General features: G+C 45.8%; 1 protein-coding gene across 6 annotated transcripts in view; it reads right to left on the bottom strand.

The window, feature by feature from the left end:
* Positions 1–19,027, bottom strand: part of WDR59 (WD repeat domain 59) — an 82,862-nt gene that overhangs the window by 55,453 nt on the left and 8,382 nt on the right. For all 6 annotated transcript variants that reach the window (XR_013347621.1, XR_013347620.1, XM_077830945.1 and 3 more), the window contains exons 2-6: positions 16,728–16,777; positions 13,804–13,939; positions 9,994–10,079; positions 8,533–8,613; positions 6,692–6,729 (exon numbers count right to left, since the gene is read on the bottom strand). Coding sequence is in view for 4 of the 6 variants with exons in the window: in XM_077830945.1 (XP_077687071.1) it covers positions 6,692–6,729; positions 8,533–8,613; positions 9,994–10,079; positions 13,804–13,939; positions 16,728–16,777 (391 nt within the window). In the remaining 2 variants the exon portion in view is untranslated. The remainder of the gene's footprint in view (positions 1–6,691; positions 6,730–8,532; positions 8,614–9,993; positions 10,080–13,803; positions 13,940–16,727; positions 16,778–19,027) is intronic.

The following is a 19,027-nucleotide window of genomic DNA, read 5'->3' as shown; positions in this document are numbered from 1 at the left end:
AGCCACAAGGTTTGCCGTGACATTATCGGGGATACTGTTCCTGATAGCTTGTAGTCCATCTTTGTGTGTAATGTTCGTGTAGAGGGCTTCTACATCCATAGTGGGCAGGATAGTGTTTTCAGGAAGACCACCGATGGATTGTAGTTTCCTCAGGAAGTCAGTGGTGTCTCGAAGATAGCTGGGAGCGCAGGGCCTGAGGAGAGAGTCCACATAGCCAGACAATCCTGCTGTCAGGGTGCCAATGCCTGAGATGATGGGGCATCCAGGATTTCCAGGTTTATGGATCTTGGGTAGCAGACAGAATACCCCTGGTCGGGGCTCTAGGCATTTGTCTGCACAGATCTGTTCCTGTGCTTTTTCAGGGAGTTTCTTGAGCAGATGGTGTAGTTTCTTTTGGTAATCCTCAGTGGGATCAGAGGATAATGGCCTGTAGAATATGGAGTTAGAGAGCTGCCTAGCAGCTTCTTGTTCATATTCCAACTTATTCCTGATGACGACAGCACTAGAGTGAAATCCCTGCAAGCTGCATGGACACTTTTCAAAGACACCATAATAGAGGCCCAACTTAAATGTATACCCCAAATTAAAAAACACAGTAGAAGAACTAAAAAAGAGCCACCGTGGCTTAACAACCATGTAAAAGAAGCAGTGAGAGATAAAAAGGCATCTTTTAAAAAGTGGAAGTCAAATCCTCATGAAGTAAATAGAAAGAAGCATAAACACTGCCAAATTAAATGTAAAAATGTAATAAGAAATGCCAAAAAGGAGTTTGAAGAACAGCTAGCCAAAAACTCAAAAGGTAATAACAAAATGAAGCATCAGAAGCAGGAAACCTGCTAAACAACCAGTGGGACCCCTGGACGATCGAGATACAGAAGGAGCACTTAAAGATGATAAAGTCATCGCAGAGAAACTAAATGAATTCTTTGATTCAGTCTTCACGGCTGAGGATGTTAGGGAGATTCCCAAACCTGAGCCGTCTTTTGTAGGTGACAATCTGAGGAATTGTCACAGATTGAAGTGTCACTAGTGGAGTTTTTGGAATTAATTGAGAAACTTAACAGTAACAAGTCACCTGGACCAGATGGCATTTGAAAGAACTCAAATGTGAAATTGCGGAACTATTAACTATAGTTTGTAACCTGTCCTTTACATCAGGGATAGTGCTTGGGGTGTGCTATAGACCACCGGGATCTAAGTTGGATATGGATAGAGCCCTTTTTAATGTTTTTAATAAAGTAAATACTAATGGAAACTGTGTGATCATGGGAGACTAACTTCCCAGATATAGACTGGAGGACGAGTGCTAGTAATAACAATAGGGCTCAGATTTTCCTAGATGCGACAGCTGATGGATTCCTTCATCAAATAGTTGCTGAACCGACTAGAGGGGATGCCATTTTAGGTTTGGTTTTGGTGAGTAGTGAGGACCTCCTAGAAGAAATGGTTGTAGGGGATAATCTTGGCTCAAGTGATCATGAGCTAATTCAGTTCAAACTGAACGGAAGGATTAACAAAAATAAATCTGCAACTAGGGTTTTTGATTTCAAAAGGGCTGACTTTCAAAAATTAAGGAAATTAGTTAGGGAAGTGGCTTGGACTGAAGAATTTATGCATCTAAAGGTAGAGGAGGCCTGGGATTATTTTAAATCAAAGCTGCAGAAGCTATCGGAAAGCCTGCATCCCAAGAAAGGGGAAAAAATTCATAGGCAGGAGTTGTAGACCAAGCTGGATGAGCAAGCAACTCAGAGAGGTGATTAAGAAAAAGCAGAAAGCATACAGGGAGTGGAAGAAGGGAGGGATCAGCAAGGAAACCTACCTTATTGAGGTCAGAACATGTAGGGATAAAGTGAGACAGGCTAAAAGTCAAGTAGAGTTGGACCTTGCAAAGGGAATTAAAACCAATAGCAAAAGGTTCTATAGCCATATAAATAAGAAGAAAACAAAGAAAGACGATATGGGACCGCTAAACACTGAGGATGGAGTGGAGGTCAAGGATAATCTAGGCATGGCCCAATATCTAAACAAATACTTTGCCTCGGTCTTTAATGAGGAGCTTAGGGATAATGGTAGGGCGACAAATGGGAATGAGGATATGGAGGTACATATTACCATATCTGAGGTAGAAGAGAAACTCAAACAGCTTAATGGGACTAAATCAGGGGGCCCAGATAATCTTCATCCAAGAATATTAAAGGATTTGGCACATGAAATTGCAAGCCCATTAGCAAGAATTTTTAATGAATCTGTAAACTCAGGGGTTGTACCGTATGATTGGAGAATTGCTAACATAGTTCCTATTTTTAAGAAAGGGGAAAAAAGTGATCCGGATAACCATTGGCCTGTTAGTTTGACATTTGTACTATGCAAGGTCTTGGAAAAAATTTTGAAGGAGAAGGTAGTTAAGGACATTGAAGTCAATGGTAAATGGGACAAAATACAACATGGTTTTACAAAAGGTAGATCGTGCCAAACCAACCTGATCTCCTTCTTTGAGAAAGTAACAGATTTTTTAGACAAAGGAAACGCAGTGGATCTAATTTACCTAGATTTCAGTAAAGCGTTTGATACCGTGCCACATGGGGAATTATTAGTTAAATTGGATAAGATGGGGATCAATAGGAAAATTGAAAGGTGGATAAGGAATTGGTTAAAGGGGAGACTACAACGGGTCCTACTGAAAGGTGAACTGTCAGGCTGGAGGGAGGTTACCAGTCAAGTTCCTCAAGGATCGGTTTTGGAACCAATCTTTTTATTATTGACCTCAGCACAAAAAGCGGGAATGTGCTAATAAAGTTTGAGTATGATACAAAGCTGGGAGGTATTGCCAATTTAGAGAAGGACAGGGATATCCTACAGGAGGATCTGGATGACCTTGTAAACTGGAGTAATAGTAATAGGATGAAATTTAATAGTGAGAAGTGTAAGGTCATGCATTTAGGGATTAACAACAAGAATTTTAGTTATAAGCTAGGGACGCACCAATTAGAAGTAACAGAGGAGGAGAAGGACCTTGGAGTATTGGTTGATCGTAGGATGATTATGAACCACCAAAGTGATATGGCTGTGAAAAAAGCTAATGCGGTCTTGGGATTCATCAGGAGAGGTATTTCCAGTAGGGATAAGGAAGTTTTAGTACCGTTATACAAGGCACTGGTGAGACCTCTCCTGGAATACTGTGTGCAATTCTGGTCTCCCATGTTTAAGAAGGATGAATTCAAACTGGAACAGGTACAGAGAAGGGCTACTAGGATGATCCGAGGAATGGAAACCTTGTCTTATGAAAGGAGACTCAAGGAGCTTGGCTTGTTTAGCCTAACTAAAAGAAGGTTGAGGGGAGATATGATTGCTCTCTCTAAATATATCAGAGGGATAAATACTGGAGAGGGAGAGGAATTATTTAAGCTCAGTACCAATGGGGACACAAGAACAAATGGATATAAAGTGGTCACCAGGAAATTTAGACTAGAAATTAGATGAAGGTTTCTAACCATCAGAGGAGTGAAGTTTTGGAATAGCCTTCCAAGGGAAGCAGTGGGGGCAAAAGATCTATCTGGCTTTAAGATTAAACTCGATAAGTTTATGGAGGAGATGGTATGATGGGATAACATGGTTTTGGTAATTAAATATTCATGGTAAATAGGCCCAATGGCCTGTGATGGTCTATTAGATGGGGTGGGATCTGAGTTACCCAGGAAAGAATTTTTCTGTGGTATCTGGCTGATGAATCTTGCCCATATGCTCAGGGTTTAGCTGATTGCCATATTTGGGGTCAGGAAGGAATTTTCCTCCAGGGCAGATTGGAAGAGGCCCTGGAGGTTTTTCGCCTTTCTCTGTAGCATGGGGTATGGGTCACTTGCTGGAGGATTCTCTGCTCCTTGAAGTCTTTAAACTACGATTTGAGGACTTCAATAGCACAGACATAGGTGAGAGGTTTTTTGCAGGAGTGGTGGGTGAAATTCTGTGGCTTGCGTTGTGCAGGAGTTCGGACTAGATGATCATAATGGTCCTTTCTGACCTAAATATCTATGAATCAGCTACCGTACCGAATGACTTGAAGATAGCGAATGTAACGCCAATATTTAAGAAGGGCTCTAGAGGTGATCCTGGCAATTACAGACCGGTAAGTCTAATGTCAGTACTGGGCAAATTAGTTGAAACAATAGTAAAGAATAAAATAGTCAGACACATAGAAGAACATAAATTGCTGCGCAAAAGTCAACATGGTTTCTGTAAAGGGAGATCATGTCTTACTAATCTATTAGAGTTCTTTGAGGGGGTCAACAAACATGTGGACAAGGGGGATTCAGTGAACACAGTGTACTTCGATTTCCAGAAAGCCTTTGACAAGGTCCCTCACCAAAGGCTCTTAAGTAAATTAAGTTGTCATGGGATAAGAGGGAAGATCCTTTCATGGATTGAGAACTGGTTAAAAGACAGGGAACAAAGGGTAGGAATAAATGGTAAATTTTCAGAATGGAGAGGGGTAATGAGTAGTGTTCCCCAAGGGTCAGTCCGAGGACCAATCCTATTCAACTTATTCATAAATGATCTGGAGAAAAGGGTAAACAGTGAGGTGGCAAAGTTTGCAGATGATACTAAACTACTCAAGATAGTCAAGACCAAAGCAGACTGTGAAGAACTTCAAAAAAATCTCACCAAACTAAGTGATCGGGCAACAAAATGGCAAATGAAATTTACTGTGGATAAATATAAAGTAATGCACATTGGAAAAAATAACCCCAATTATACATACAATATGTTGGGGGCTAATTTAGCTACAACTAATCAGGAGAAAGATCTTGGAGTCATCGTGAATAGTTCTCTGAAGACGTCCACGCAGTGTGCAGCGGCAGTCAAAAAAGCAAACGGGATGTTAGGAATCATTAAAAAAGGGATAGAGAATAAGAAAAAGAATATCTTATTGCTCTTATATAAACCCATGGTATGCCCACATCTTGAATACTGCATACAGATGTGGTCCCCTCATCTCAAAAAAGATATACTGGCATCAGAAAAGGTTCAGAAAAGGGCAACTAAAAGGATTAGGGGTTTGGAACAGGTCCCATATGAGGAGAGATTAAAGAGGCTAGGACTTTTCAGCTTCGAAAAGAGGAGACTAAGAGGGGCTATGATAGGGCTATGATAAAATCATGAGTGGTGTGGAGAAAGTGAATATGGAAAAGTTATTTACTTCTTCCCATAATATAAGAACTAGGGTCCACCAAATGAAATTGCAAGTTTAAAACAAATAAAATGAAGTTCTTCTTCACTCAGTGCATAGTCAACCTGTAGAACTCCTTGCCTGAGGAGGTTGTGAAGGCTAGGACTATAACAGGGTTTAAAAGAGAACTGGATAAATTCAAGGAAGTTAAGTCCATTAATGGCTATTAGCCAGGATGGGTAAGGAATGGTGTCTCTAACCTGTTTGTCAGGGGGTGGAGATAGATGACAGGAGCGAGATCACTAGATCATTACCTGTTAGGTTCCCTCCCTCTGGGGCACCTGGCATTGGCCACTGTCGGTAGACAGGATACTGGGCTGGATGGACCTTTGGTCTGACCCAGTATGGCCGTTCTTATGTTCTTATAACACCCCTAGGATACATTTTAGTTTCTCAACTGGTTCAGTCAAGTATAAAAGGACATAGAAAAATTGTGTTAGGGAAGAGAGCCATGGTTTAGAGAGAACAGACACGTGCAGCAGGGTGATGAGGAAAGAACAAGGCTCCGTACATCTGAGTCACAGAGACACCACACAGCTTAGCACCTCACTTTCGAGCAGCTGCCCTAGCACCACCACAGGGTCCTGTACCCAAGAGCTTTCCAACCATTCATTCAGCCTCCCAAGCCCACCTGGAGGGGAGTAGGTATTATGGGGAGGAGGTGACTGGGATAAAGTCAGTGGCAGAGGTGGGACTAGAACTCAGCTCTCGTGCTTTAGCTCCTCCCCTTTTGTCATAGTCAGTCATTGTTACGAGACACAGAGTCCCTAGCAAGCCTGTCAGCATGAGACATACATGTATACGGAGCTCTCAGCACAGGAACAAATGAGCACAGCACCATAGCGCCTCCTGCATATGGAGTAGGTATGTGCTTGAGGCATAATCAGAGCCAAGGTGAGAGGGGGCCCAGACCCCTCCATCTTATCACCCTCACCCTCTCTGTGCTTTCAACCACTCTGCATAGCTCATTTACCTGCTAAAGCCGGTCTTCCTTTGTTCCAGCCAGCCAGCTCTGCAACGCCCTCCCCTGCCCCCAGCTGGCTGGCACGCCACTTCTCCACTGCACCCCAGGCACTCCTTCAGGCTGACTCACAGCTGCCCAATGCATGCAGGCCATCCAGCCAGCCTCCTGCCCACTCACTCAACACCTCTCCACGCCCCCAATCGCTGTGACTCTTGGCCCTAGCGATTATTTTGGCACTGGAAAATGGCAGCATGCAATCAAGGAGGCCTCTCCTCTTCATACACCTCAATTCTGCTCTAAACAGCGTCTCTGAAAAGAGCCTTTGGACCTCCAAGAAACAGCCACTGCCCAGGCTGCTGCTGTGTGGGACAGTCACCTATGCGAGTGTTTTCATGCCTGGGTCTGAATGCAGAAGAAAACCAGAGAGAGCAGGGAGGGTGGAATAGCAGAGGCATATGACAATGCAGGCAGAGGTTATGCCTATAACAGGAACTAGTACTTACCAACTGCAGAGAGCGAGACTGTAGGTTTCCTGGTGTCCCTGAAACACAACATTACCAATATAAGTCCCTCATCTCTCCTCAGCTGGGACAACCCCTTCTCCCCTAAGCATTGGCCTGCTAAATCCAAGGTTGTGAGTTCAATCCTTGCGGGCGCCATTTGGGATCTGGGGCAAAAATTGGGGATTGATCCTGCTTTGAGCAGGGGGTTGGACTAGATGACCTCCTGAGGTCCCTTCCAACCCTGATATTCTATGTTTCTATGTAATGGAAAATTGAACTTATTACTGGCTCCTGGATCTTATTTATCTCTGGGGGGTTGTTTTTTTTTTAAACAAGGAGGCGGATATGACACAAACTTGTCTGTGCTCACAAACAAGTCTAATGGAAGGGGGCACCAGCCAGAGAAGAATCACAATTTTAGCCTGTGCTTTAACATGTAAAGCATTAAGGTTAAATATAATACTTAGTCCTGCCTTGAATGCAAGAGACTGGACTAGATGACCTCTCAAGGTCCCTTCCAGTTCTATGATTCTAAGACTGTAGGCAGAACTGGGGGCTTTTTAGCAGAGTCTTTGTGATAGGGTAGGGGGGAGAGAAACTATGCTCCCTTTGGCGTGTGGCTATTGTGGGAGGCAAAGGGACAGCTACTGCCATTCTTGTGGCGGACGTTACAGCACAACATTTCCAAAAAAGATTCAGCAGTATATGAAGAAGCTACAGTAAAATTAGACAACCTGTCAATCAGTTTATCAAAGCCTTTGATGATCCCAATTCACAGCAGATGGAATCACAGCCCCAGAGTAAAGACAACTTATCTGTCTCCAGGCTATAATAAAATTAGGAGGAATTAATAAAGTTGAGCGGTCCCGATGGGCCAGTTGCTGAGCTGGTGTAAGTAAATGCAGCACTGTGACAACTCACAGCAGCAGACACTCCGACCTTAGGACTTTAACATAAGAACATAAGAATGGCCATACTGGGTCAGACCAAAGATCCATCCAGCCCAGTATCCTGTCTACCGACAGTGGCCAATGCCAGGTGCCCCAGGGGGAGGGAACCTAATAGGTAATGATCCAGTGATCTCTCTCCTGCCATCCATCTCCACCCTCTGACAAACAGAGGCTAGGGACACCATTCCTTACCCATCCTGGCTAACAGCCATTAATGGACTTAGCCTTCATGAATTTATCCAGTTCTCTTTTAAACCCTGTTATAGTCCTAGCCTTCACATCCCCCTTAGGCAAGAAGTTTCACAGGTTGACTGTGTGTTGAGTGAAGAAGAACTTCCTTTTATTTGTTTTAAACCTGTTACCCATTAATTTCATTTGGTGGCCCCTAGTTTTTATATTATGGGAACAAGTATAACTCACTTTAACTCACTCTTAGGTGGAACTGGTCAAGAAATTCTTCACTCTAATGAAATACTTCAAATAAAAACAAATAAAAAAAATTTAAGCAGTTTTCTTTGCAATTATTCAGGCTGTTGAAAAACTGAAGGTTTTTGACAAAAATGGAGTTTTTTCTTTCCTCCCCAAAGGAAAAAAAAGGCAGTTTTCTATTAAAAAAAGTTTTGATAGAAAGATTTTTGGGGCAAAAATCCATCAGTGCCTCTTCCTGTTCAGTGTGGGACCATGACATAACTTTATAGAACAGCACAACTGTGCAGATTCTGAACCTACTTGAAGGACTGGGAGCTGTTGAGACTAAGGGAAATTGGTTCTGGCTTCTGCAAGCACAGCTGAAAGAGAACGAGAGCACTTTTTCCTCCAAGCTGCCAGTCACCAAAAAAGAGAAGCCCCATAATCTTCCCATAGCGTAAGAGTGGAGGTTCTTGCTCTTACTTGATATCCCAAACGTAGATGTACGTATCAACAGAACTGGTAACCAGCAGATCTGGCTCAAACACCGCCCAGTCTAAATCACTGCAAATGCAAAACCAAAGGAGAACACAATTGTCAGTTGCACACATAACACACTGTTGGCATTCTCTTCTCGGCAGTTCATAAAGCAACTCTCCACAACTTTCCGTAACAAACCCATGGCATTTACATTGAGATTTCCTAAAGACTTCATGAATAAAAGCAGGACCTACCTTATTTCTTTAAGTAAATGATCCTCGCCACACTCTGCCTTATAGCTACTACTTCTGCCCACCGCCCCACAAAAAGAGGGTTTCAGAGTGGTAGCCGTGTTAGTCTGAATCAGCAAAAACAATGAGGAGTACTTGTGGCACTTTAGAAACTAACAAATTTATCAGGGCATAAACTTCTGTGGGCTAAAACCCACTTCATCAGATGCATGGAGTTGAAAAGGTGTTACTCACACCTTCTTGTCAACGGTTTGAAATGAGCCATCCTGATTACCACTATAAAAGGGATGTTTCCTCCTGTTGATAATAACCTACTTTAATTGAATTGTCTCGTTAGAACTGACCCCACGCTTGGTAAGGCAACTCCCATCTTTTAATGTACTGTTATATAGATCTTCCTACTGTATTTTCCACTCCATGCATCTGATGAAGTGGGTTTTAGCCCACAAAAGCTTATACCCAAATAAATTTGTTAGTCTCTAAGGTGCCACAAGTCCTCCTCGTTGTTTTTACAAAGAGAGGGGATATTTTAGCAGCAAACCCCAGATTGCCAGGCATTTCTTAGCCCCAGCCCTCCATTCTGCGAGGCACATCACAGCTGTACGTGCAACACAAACACAGCCCTCAACCAGAGAGGGCTGGCAACTGTCCGAAGGGCTGCAATTAGTCTTCACAATCCACATGCAAGGGAGAAATGCTTTCTTTACCCCATCCCCAACACAGAATGAAAGCACTAGTCCTGTGACAATCCCAGGCCCATCCGCTGGCATGCATCAGACTCCAGAGCTTCCCCGTGTACTAGTGCAATGTGCGACAACTTAGCCATTAAGGACAGCCTGTGCCCTACTTCCCTGTATCTGGCGTCAGTCTGAGTCGCAGGTGGGATTCAGTTTAATAGCGCCCGGCTGTCTGTTTCCCTGATGGCGGCTGCTGTTCTTTAGGAGAACTGCCATGGGAAAATGTAATGACACCGAAGTCACCAGACACTAACTTGAACCAGATGTGCATGCTGCAGCCATGGAATGGTGGTCTCTTTAAATCAGAGATCTTCTCCAAGTGGCAGCAGGGGCTAAGGAAGTGGGTAAAAATAGTCTGAATTTCTCCAAGCAAAAGGGTTGTGATGACTATGCTTCAGTGTACACCAGCTATGAAGCCAGCCCTGTGATTTTCCTCACAGTACCTCAAAGCAGTGCTGGGTTCCTCATTCTCATACCTGATCACACGCGTGTGCCCTTGCAGTGACGTGCCAACTTCCCCATTACCATCTTTCCATTTATACAGGTCAACTCGCTGGTTGCTCTGAAATTAAATGGATGAAATGAGGTGGTGGAAGGCCCACAGAGCAGTACAGGGCTCCGGATCTGTCAAGTTCGAGGTCCCTGCGATTGGAACAGTATCAGTTACTGGTGAGTCAAACCCTTTATGGCAGAGGCTTCACTCAGACTGGAAGGGGAACGAAGATGAACCCATGCCTGATTGGCAGATAAAGCTTTTGAAACTCTCTTCAAAGCCTAAACCTTGCTTCAATTCACTCAAAATTAGAGGTGAATAGGAATGTAGACAAAATCCCAAGGTCAAATGTTTCCCTAAGTGTCCTACTCTGGACCCAGTGTGTGGTGTTCAAACTACCGGCAGCCATGAGTCAGCCTGCAGGAATTCCTTTGCATTCTATACAGATTTATCCTGGAGTTTTAAATGACAGGTGGGAAGAGGTCCCCCAAAACCCATCTATGCCACTGCCAAACAGGAAGGAGTGACTGTTACAGTGGGAGCATTTCAGGGTGCTCCCCACTCCTTCTGGCTAAGGGAATGAGGCACTAGCTCACATTGCTATTTGGAGATCACAAGGATGACCCAGGTGTATCTATGGTAAGTATCTCCCTGGAACTGTTACTTAGATTGGAAGCTCTTTGGGGAAGGGACTGTCTTTTTGTTTTGTGTTTGTACAGTTCCTAGCACAACAGGGTCTTGGTCCATGGCTAGGGCTCTGAGGCACTACTGTAATACACCTAATAAATAATAGTGTGGTTCCAAGACTCATTCTTGTTACAGCAGAGTGACCGCTTCGCTAGAGTTAAGACCAGTTTTCTGTTTAAAGCTTGATTCTAAGTTCTCTAGAATCAGATTGCCTTGAAATTCAGTGTGCCTCATAGGGCTGTGGGGTTTTCTTAGCGAGCCAAATTTGGCCCCATTTGGCCAAGGGGTTCCCAAGATAAAGCTCCTGGAAAAAAACAGCTTTTCTTAAAGCTGACAGATTCTGGCAACCTCCCTTTTACTCGCAGACAGAGATAAAACCAGGGCTCAGCTCATCACACCACAGCAGAGCTCTTTTGGGGGAAATCAAATTAAATGCTATTTCAAAAAGGGCTCGTTGCAAGCCTCCCGCGCTTATTCTTGCACCTAACCAATTACACTGAGCATGTACAGACAAAGAAGTTAACAGGATTATTAGCTTCAATGTTTCCCACCAGCTGGATAGTGCAAGTGGATAAGCAGCAGTCCACTGAACATGACCTAAGCTCAACTCTGCCCGATTTTCAGAAGTTTGAGCTTCGCTGAACCTGACATTTTGGAAGGGAACGAGGTATCACCGAGAACATTAACTCTGCATTAACAAAGCTTTTGCCATTTAATTATCTGCATTATCCCCTTGTTTTAACAGTACAGACATCTGATGGAAACCATAATAGTTCAGAGTACAGGTAGTTTACATTTATGCAGCACTATTCATTCCAAAGCTCGGTATTTACAGATGGATAACACACTTCCTCATCACTGAAACGCAACCCTCCGGCTCTGCGATGGAATGTGGCACCTGTTTAACAGTGACAGCAATTCTATATGTGGGCTTAGAACAGGGAGACTCCCACAGCCTTTTGAAAGAGTCGGGGGATTTGGGGGAGGTGGAATACCAGTCCGCAGTGGAATTTGGCCAGGGCACCCCGGATACCACCTCACCTCTTTGTAGGATGTGTCAGCAGGTGTCTCAGGACCTCAGTGGCACATGTCAGCCGGAAGGTGGCATCTTTGGCAGCACAGCTCCTGGTTCCAGAGAGCGACAGCTGCACACTGCGATTGCTTCCCAACAACTACTCCTCAGGGCACGTATGAGCAATGGCTTCAGAGGGGTCTGTTCACCCCTCTTGAAGAAATGTTTATGACTATCCTGAAGGCGGGGGAATAACAGGGTCCCAGGAACAGAAGGGCATGAACTTTCCCAGGCCAGACTCTAGTCAGAGCCAGGCACAAGGAGAGAACGTGTGTGCGGATTCCTTTGGGAAGAAGCCAAAAAATAAGAACTCCTCCTCCAGCAACCCTGGGATGGACTTCCTCTCTGCCTGCATTGACTGCAGTCATGTACAGCACACAAAAGAAACGTGAATGACTCCCAAGTCAGAGTGATGGTGTTTCACACCCCCTGCGCACAGCCATAAAGGGCCACCCAAGGTGCAGTTCACTCGAGAGGGCTATCTCTAAAGAGTCCTGAAAACCAATGAAAACTTCAGAAGTGTCATGAGAACACTGCACAGACTTCAAGGAGAAGGATTCTAGCATTCCTGCCTCCAAATTAGATAGGGTAAGTTTTAGCCCGTGGAAAGCCCTCTTCCAGACTGCCACCGGAACATCAGCCAACAACAACAAGGGAGAAAAGGAAAGTCCTCTGGCCTGGAGATGGGGATGCCGCCACTTGAGCCCTAATGCAAACTCCTTCCCTGACCTGCTTCAGCAATGAGGATACCTATAAACCTATTACCAAGACACTGAAACGCAATGGAATTCGTTTTAGGCAGGCTTGGTGCAAACTACAGCTTATTATGGGGGAGCAAAAGGATGCTCTTTGCATCTCAAGGATGCTGGGTTAGAACTTTAGCACCGCTCTTCTGAAGGCAAGGCTGCCTGGAGGGACCCCCTGGTTCACTGGGAGTTAGCAAAGCTCACACTGCTTAGCTACAGCATTCCCAGGAAGTTGGCTTGCTGCTGGAACCAGCATTGCAAGGACAATGCATTCCTTTTTCAGCCTGCATTTGAAGAGAAGCCTCTTACTTGGCTTGCAACTAACATTGCTTTTGGGCTGCCAGGTATTATTGCTTGTGATCATCACAGGCTGTAAATATCAAAAAGCAGTAGTGAAGGGCACCTTTTTGTAAGCTATTTAGGAAGAGCCAGCTGCCTGAAGGCATGGATAAGATGCCTGTCATTTGTCTCATGGGTCAGAGCAACCAACGTAGGATGATTCCTCAGTGTCTCTGTTTTTTCATTTTAAAACCACCTTAACTTTCAGTGTGATAGTCACTTCAGGACAAAACTCAGTCCTTTGCCCATTTGCAAATCCCAACTCTTTTTTTTTGCCCTCCTGTGTTTGTTATGGAGATAAGCCAATATTGATCGGCTTTATTTACAGACTGGGTCAAGAACCACATCCCATCAGCAATGCCAAGAACAAAATAGTACAGAGCAAGAAATTTAACACACTTGTAAGTCATGTAACAAAATGAAGGGGTTAAAAAAATGCAGAGCCCACCATTCCCTATTGGATAATGATAATTTGTGGGCCTTATCTATTTGAGAAGATTCTTTAGAAAAGACAAATAAGAGACATCTAGAATCATCATCCACTGACCAGTAACTAAGAATTACCACCTTGCCAGCAATAAACCAAACATAAGACCTGATCTTGCAATATGATTTGCACACATGTGCATATATATGCTACTCTTGTACCTGCACAGAGCCCTGTCAGGGGTGCTGGAACAGAGAGGGTCTGGGGGCATGGCCCCATCACTTTTAAGAGTGGGAGGGCTCTGCCCTCCCATTTTTTACTGGCATAAAGGTGAATCATGAGGGTGGGGCCTAAGCAGAAGGGGCCTCAGGGGCTGAGCCACAGTTCAGGAGCCGGTGACCTCTCCACTTCTGCTGCTCCCGAGCCCCACTAGCCTTGTAGAAGCAGAAGTTCCACCTGTGTGGATCCAACTGCAGGACTAGGGCATTCATGGAGATGTAAGTGTTTAAAAAGTGAGCTCACCGAAGCTGCAAAGTAGTGTGCATAGCTGTCATGTGGATTCCATTGCACTGCCCCAATGTCCCATTTGCTCTGACGGGAGATCTTGCGGTGACCTTCGGTTGGCACATCCAGGTTAACTAGGTAGAGGAAACGGCGGCTGCAAGGTACATACACACAAAGAGCCTGCATTATCACAGCTAGCCTGAAACCAAGCTGAACTAACAATCTGCCTATCATGCCAAAAAAAAAAAAAAGAGAAGCATTTGATAAGGCACAAATAAATATTACTCCTGCAAACGCTGAATTCCCTCAATCCCCTTTTGGTAAGTGTGTGAAGTCAAAAGTGTAGAAAGGATCAGACTGGAGACACTGATAAGTTAGAGAGGATCCAAAGAGAGACAGAAAAGATAAGAGGATATCAGGACTGTTAAAGTTACTTCTACAAAAGGCTGGCACTGGAATGTCCTGAATTACTTATTACTGATCACACAAAGGTCAGATGTACGGTAAGCAGGCAGCTGTTCTGGGCGCTCTGACAGCACTGCCAAGAGGAGGAACAGGAAGACAGCTGGGTTTCCTTTGCAAACCAAGCCTTTTAAAATCATCGGAGGCTACATTCTCAGAAGTGTAAGGCGTGTGGGAGACAGGCATATGCATGGTTTTCACAGGGTGCTGAGCATGCTGGTGGACAGAGGCATGGGAATGGGCTCAGGTGTGGGTGTGGCACACACAGCAGATTTTCAAAAATGCAGGGCTGCCCCCAAGCCATTATAAATGCAGGCAAGCTAGCTGTGTTACTGGCATGAGCAAATCAAAACGTGCAAGTGGGAGTGGTATCCAGCTAGACCGGGGTGGGCAAACTTTTTGGCCCGAGGGCCACATCGGGGTGAGAAACGGTATGGAGGACCGGGAAGGGAAGGCTGTGCCACGCAAACAGCCTGGGCCCCGCCCCCATCCGCCCCCTGACTGCCCTCCTCAGAACCCCCGACCCATCCAACCCCACCTGCTCCTCGTCCCCTGACTGCCCCCTCCCAGGACCCCCAGCCCTAACCACCCCCCGGAAACTCCCCATCCAACCCCCCCACTCCCTTTCCCCTGACTGCCCCCCCGACCCCTATCCACACCCCCACCCCCTGACAGGCCCCCCAGGACCCCACCCCCTATCCAATCCCCCTTCTCCCTGCCCCCAGACTGCCCTGACCCCTATCCATAACCCCAACCCCTGACAGACCCCCCTTGGACTCCCACGCCCTATCCAGCCCCCCCGTTCCCCATTCCCTGACCGCCCCCCTGAGAATCTCCACCCCATCCAACTGCCCCCTACTTCCTGTCCCCTGACTGCCCCCTGGAACCCCCTGCCCCTTATCCAACCCCCGCCCCCTCCTTATCATGCTGCTCAGAGCAGCAGCAGTTCGCAGCCCCACAGCGCTCAGAGAGGGAACAGCAGGGGAGGAGCCAGGGGCTAGCCTCCAGGCCAAGAGTGCAAGGGCGGGGCAGGACGGTCCCGCGGGCCACACAGTTTGCCCACCTCTGAGTTAGACCTACACTGACTGCCGGGCCTGCTGTTCCTGTTCAAATCAGACACTGCTGGGGACAAAGCGGCACTGAGGGATGTGACTACAAGGAGGAGACAGGCAGGCTTGGGGGTGGGGTGATGGGTATCCACAGACTTTGTCTTTTTGCTTTAAAGACAGAGAGACAGGAGCAGTAGAGGGAGGAACAACCATTGAGCACAACTGTGGAGTCAGCCAGATAGCTGCAGCCACATCTTTCATTTTGAAAAGAACATGCTAATGGCTGGTAATGTGCCATTAGCATATGGCAATGAGTTACTAGCTCACCGTAATGTGACAGGTGGGAGCAAAACACATGCAGCCCAAGCAGTTTAAACACCAGCCACTCAGGAGGCTTCCGAGTCACAGTGCCAAAGGGAGCAGGTGCCTTGAAAGCCAAATATCTATGGCACCTGCTACCATGCCAATCTAGAGGGTTTCTTCCAACAACCAGAACTGCAGGACCATACATGCATTCTGCAGGGTTATGCCCTCACATATCACTGGAGGACCATGATGGTAGCTGCTCCCCATCCTTGTCCTGACCTCCTCTGGGCCTGGTATAACCTGACTAGTCCCTCCATATCTTGGCAATAGTGCTCCAGTGCATAAGCACAGGGTTTTGCACTTTTCAAATAGGTAATTCATTTGTTGGAGGCCCGACTTTGCGGTGCACACTCAGGGGAAAGTCAAAGCCCAAGGGGTGTGCTCAGCCTAGGTCCTAATTTATAAGAGAGCCACTTCTACTCTTCTCTCATGTTTCCTTGCAGGATCCAGAGGCAGAGAAGGCAAGGGCCAATGTACAGAGGGGTCAGGTGCTCTCAGACCACTGCCTCCAGTTCCTAACACATACCTTGCCACACAAGGACGTGATACACCAGGGTCCTATACAAAAGGGAATGAGGGGTAAGGAGTGGGGTGGGGGAGCTGGACTTTGGAAAACCACGGTAAGATAAACTGGGGCATTAATTTAGCTGACCATACTGCATGGATTCACCTGGCAGCGATATTGACAGCAAAATACAGGATCTCCCACCCACTTGCATAATTTAAGAGCTTATTAATTCATTTATGATTCTAAAGAAAACCATCAGTGATCTGTACTTCAAGCAGAATTCCAGATGGCCATACTAGTTAAGTGACACTCCACAGACTCTACTGGTGTCATCAGGAAAGCATCCGCTGCAGAAACAGCGACAGTGTTTGAGTTAGTGTTTCTGTCTTTTGCCTCTCTGTCGCGTGGGAAACGTGACCCAGTAAGCTCTGAATAGAAGTCAGTTTCACCCCCCTCCAACAGTACATCAGCTTTTCAATCAAGATCAGCCTGAAGGTCACTGATTTGACTTCTGAAAGAGACTGCCACAAATTTCTATTGTAGAGTGTCACACTCACCCTGAGAGCACCGCATGCTGTCCAAGACAATCCACTGACATAGCAGTTGCCTGTCAAAGAGAAAAAACTAAATTACACCCATCAGTTTACGTTTCCAGTCAAACAAAGCTATGTGCAAGATTGAAATCCTGAAGGAACGCCTGCCTGCTTATCTTTAAGAAGGCCCAAGCCGGGAGGGTGGAAGCAATGCTTGCTTGACATCAGGGATAGAAGAATTATCTTCCTCCCACAAATCACAATCTGAGATGGGGAGCTGATCTGAAGGATGAAGGTAGTGTGAAGATGTTGTCTCTTTAGTGTAGGTTGAAGAATAGATATGACAGACACAGCTGCAAGCACTGAAAGCTTACTTCATTTCCCTTAACTCTGCAACCACAGATGAAACCTTTTAATCACTGTTCTCTAATGATTATTATTAATAAGTAGCTTTTAAAAAATGTTAACCCTGCTTTTATTCCGGGAACATCTTTTACAATCCTGCACGTATGTAAAGTGTGACCACTTCTGTAGGCCAGACATGCACAAATGGAAGATAGCTAAGATATATCAGAGTCTTCTTTATGTTTAACTTTCGTATTGATGGAAACTAAGAGACCCCTAAGTCCCTCCAAGAGATTGAGACAGAACAGACTGGCAGATAAGTTTCTGCAGGAAGAGAAAATGAAGCAGGTTTTGAAAAATTGACATCTACGTGCTAACGGTGCGTAGGAAGCTTTATCTGAATAGCCAAGGGCCTAAACCATCAATTTACATATCATTTAAATGTAATTAAAAAAACTTCTAGCTCTTATGGTTTCAAAGATAAGCTTCTAAATATGACCCAACTGTAAAGCAACACAGTGCCATCTTCCTAAGTCTGCAGCCAGCTAGCTAGCTCCTGTCCTTTTACTGCTGCTAAGAGCTTTGCCAAGCAGTGTCAGTGTGAAATTAACAAGCCTCTGGTCAGCTTCAAGCTACCAACTGGGCAGCAGAAAAAAGAATAAATATATATGTTGGTTTTACTCTATTGCCGGGCTGGCAAACCTATGAGCAGGGTAGTGCTGGCTGCCCTCCCTGCATTTTTTTAGTGTTCAGATTGTTTTGTTCTGGCTGGTAAGTTGAGTCTTCTGGCTAGTAGTGGGTCTCATACATTTCTCCAAACACTGAAGCTAAGAATTTAAAACGACTCCGTTATTTAGGACCCTAAATAGCAAGGGCTAAAGCTATCCCCCTGGACTCCAGTTAAGAACTGCAAACAGAATTACTAGTATAAAGTGTGTTATGACATTTACAGCAACGTAACATAGGGGAGGAGGATTTGCAACAATATTTCTGTCACAGTTCAGGGCAACTGTACCTGTATTCCCCCGAGTGGTCCCTCAAGGGCCCCCACTCTAAGTTCCCAGCTCCTCAGCCGTCACCTCTCTTGGGTAGAGAGCTGCATTATTTTCCTTTTTTCTTTAAAGGCTGCACAGTTTTCTACCCACCCTCTGATACTCCCAGCAAGCCAGTCTGCCTAAAAGGCCAGCATCTGTGCTTTGCTTTCTCTCCAGAGGCTGTGCCCTGTGGATAGCCCACAGTTATAAGTTACCACACAGCTCTTTGTAAGCAAGCACCTTTACTCTTCAGGTGAAAGCATTACAGAGAAAACATATTAAAAGACTAAAAGAACCTACTTGCAAGCTAAAAAGTTTATCAGAGGTCAACAAGGGCTCTGGTAGGTGTCAGTCCTTCAAAACTCACAACTGGGCTTTCCCCATGGTTACAGGTTCATAACTGGCACAGATTCAGAATCAAGAACCACCATGAATAGCTTAATCTTGGCCTCATGTAACAGGTGATCAGCAGACAGTGGCCTGCTCCTCAGGGCCTAGCTTTGAAAGGCTGGGTTTTTGCATAATCAGAGGTGAGGAATTTGCATTCACCTCCCCATAGATCAGGGGTGCACAAACTACAGCCCACGAGCCGTTTTAAGCCGGACTGTGAGCCACACCACGCGGCTCGGCCCCACTCCGGCTGGGGCATTGGGTCAGGGGCCGCACCACGCTGCTCCCAGAAGCCGTGGATGGGGATGCATGGGGCGGATGGAGCTGCGGATGTGGCAGCGTGCAGACCCGCCTGGCCACGCCTCTGCGTAGGAGCCAGAGAAGGGTAATGCTACTGCTTCCAGGAGCCACTTGAGGTAAGTGCCGCTTGGAGCCTACACCCCCTGAGCCTCTCCCCATGCCCCAACCCCCTGCCCCAGCCCCGATCCCCCTCCTGCTCTCCAAACACCTTGATCCCAGCCCAGAGCACCCTCCTGCACCCCAAATTCCTCATTC

The sequence above is a fragment of the Eretmochelys imbricata genome, chromosome 12 (assembly GCF_965152235.1).
Source record: "Eretmochelys imbricata isolate rEreImb1 chromosome 12, rEreImb1.hap1, whole genome shotgun sequence".
Taxonomy (NCBI): domain Eukaryota; kingdom Metazoa; phylum Chordata; order Testudines; family Cheloniidae; genus Eretmochelys; species Eretmochelys imbricata.
Note: the sequence above shows the minus strand (reverse complement) of the source record. Positions and strands in the feature narration are given on the sequence as shown.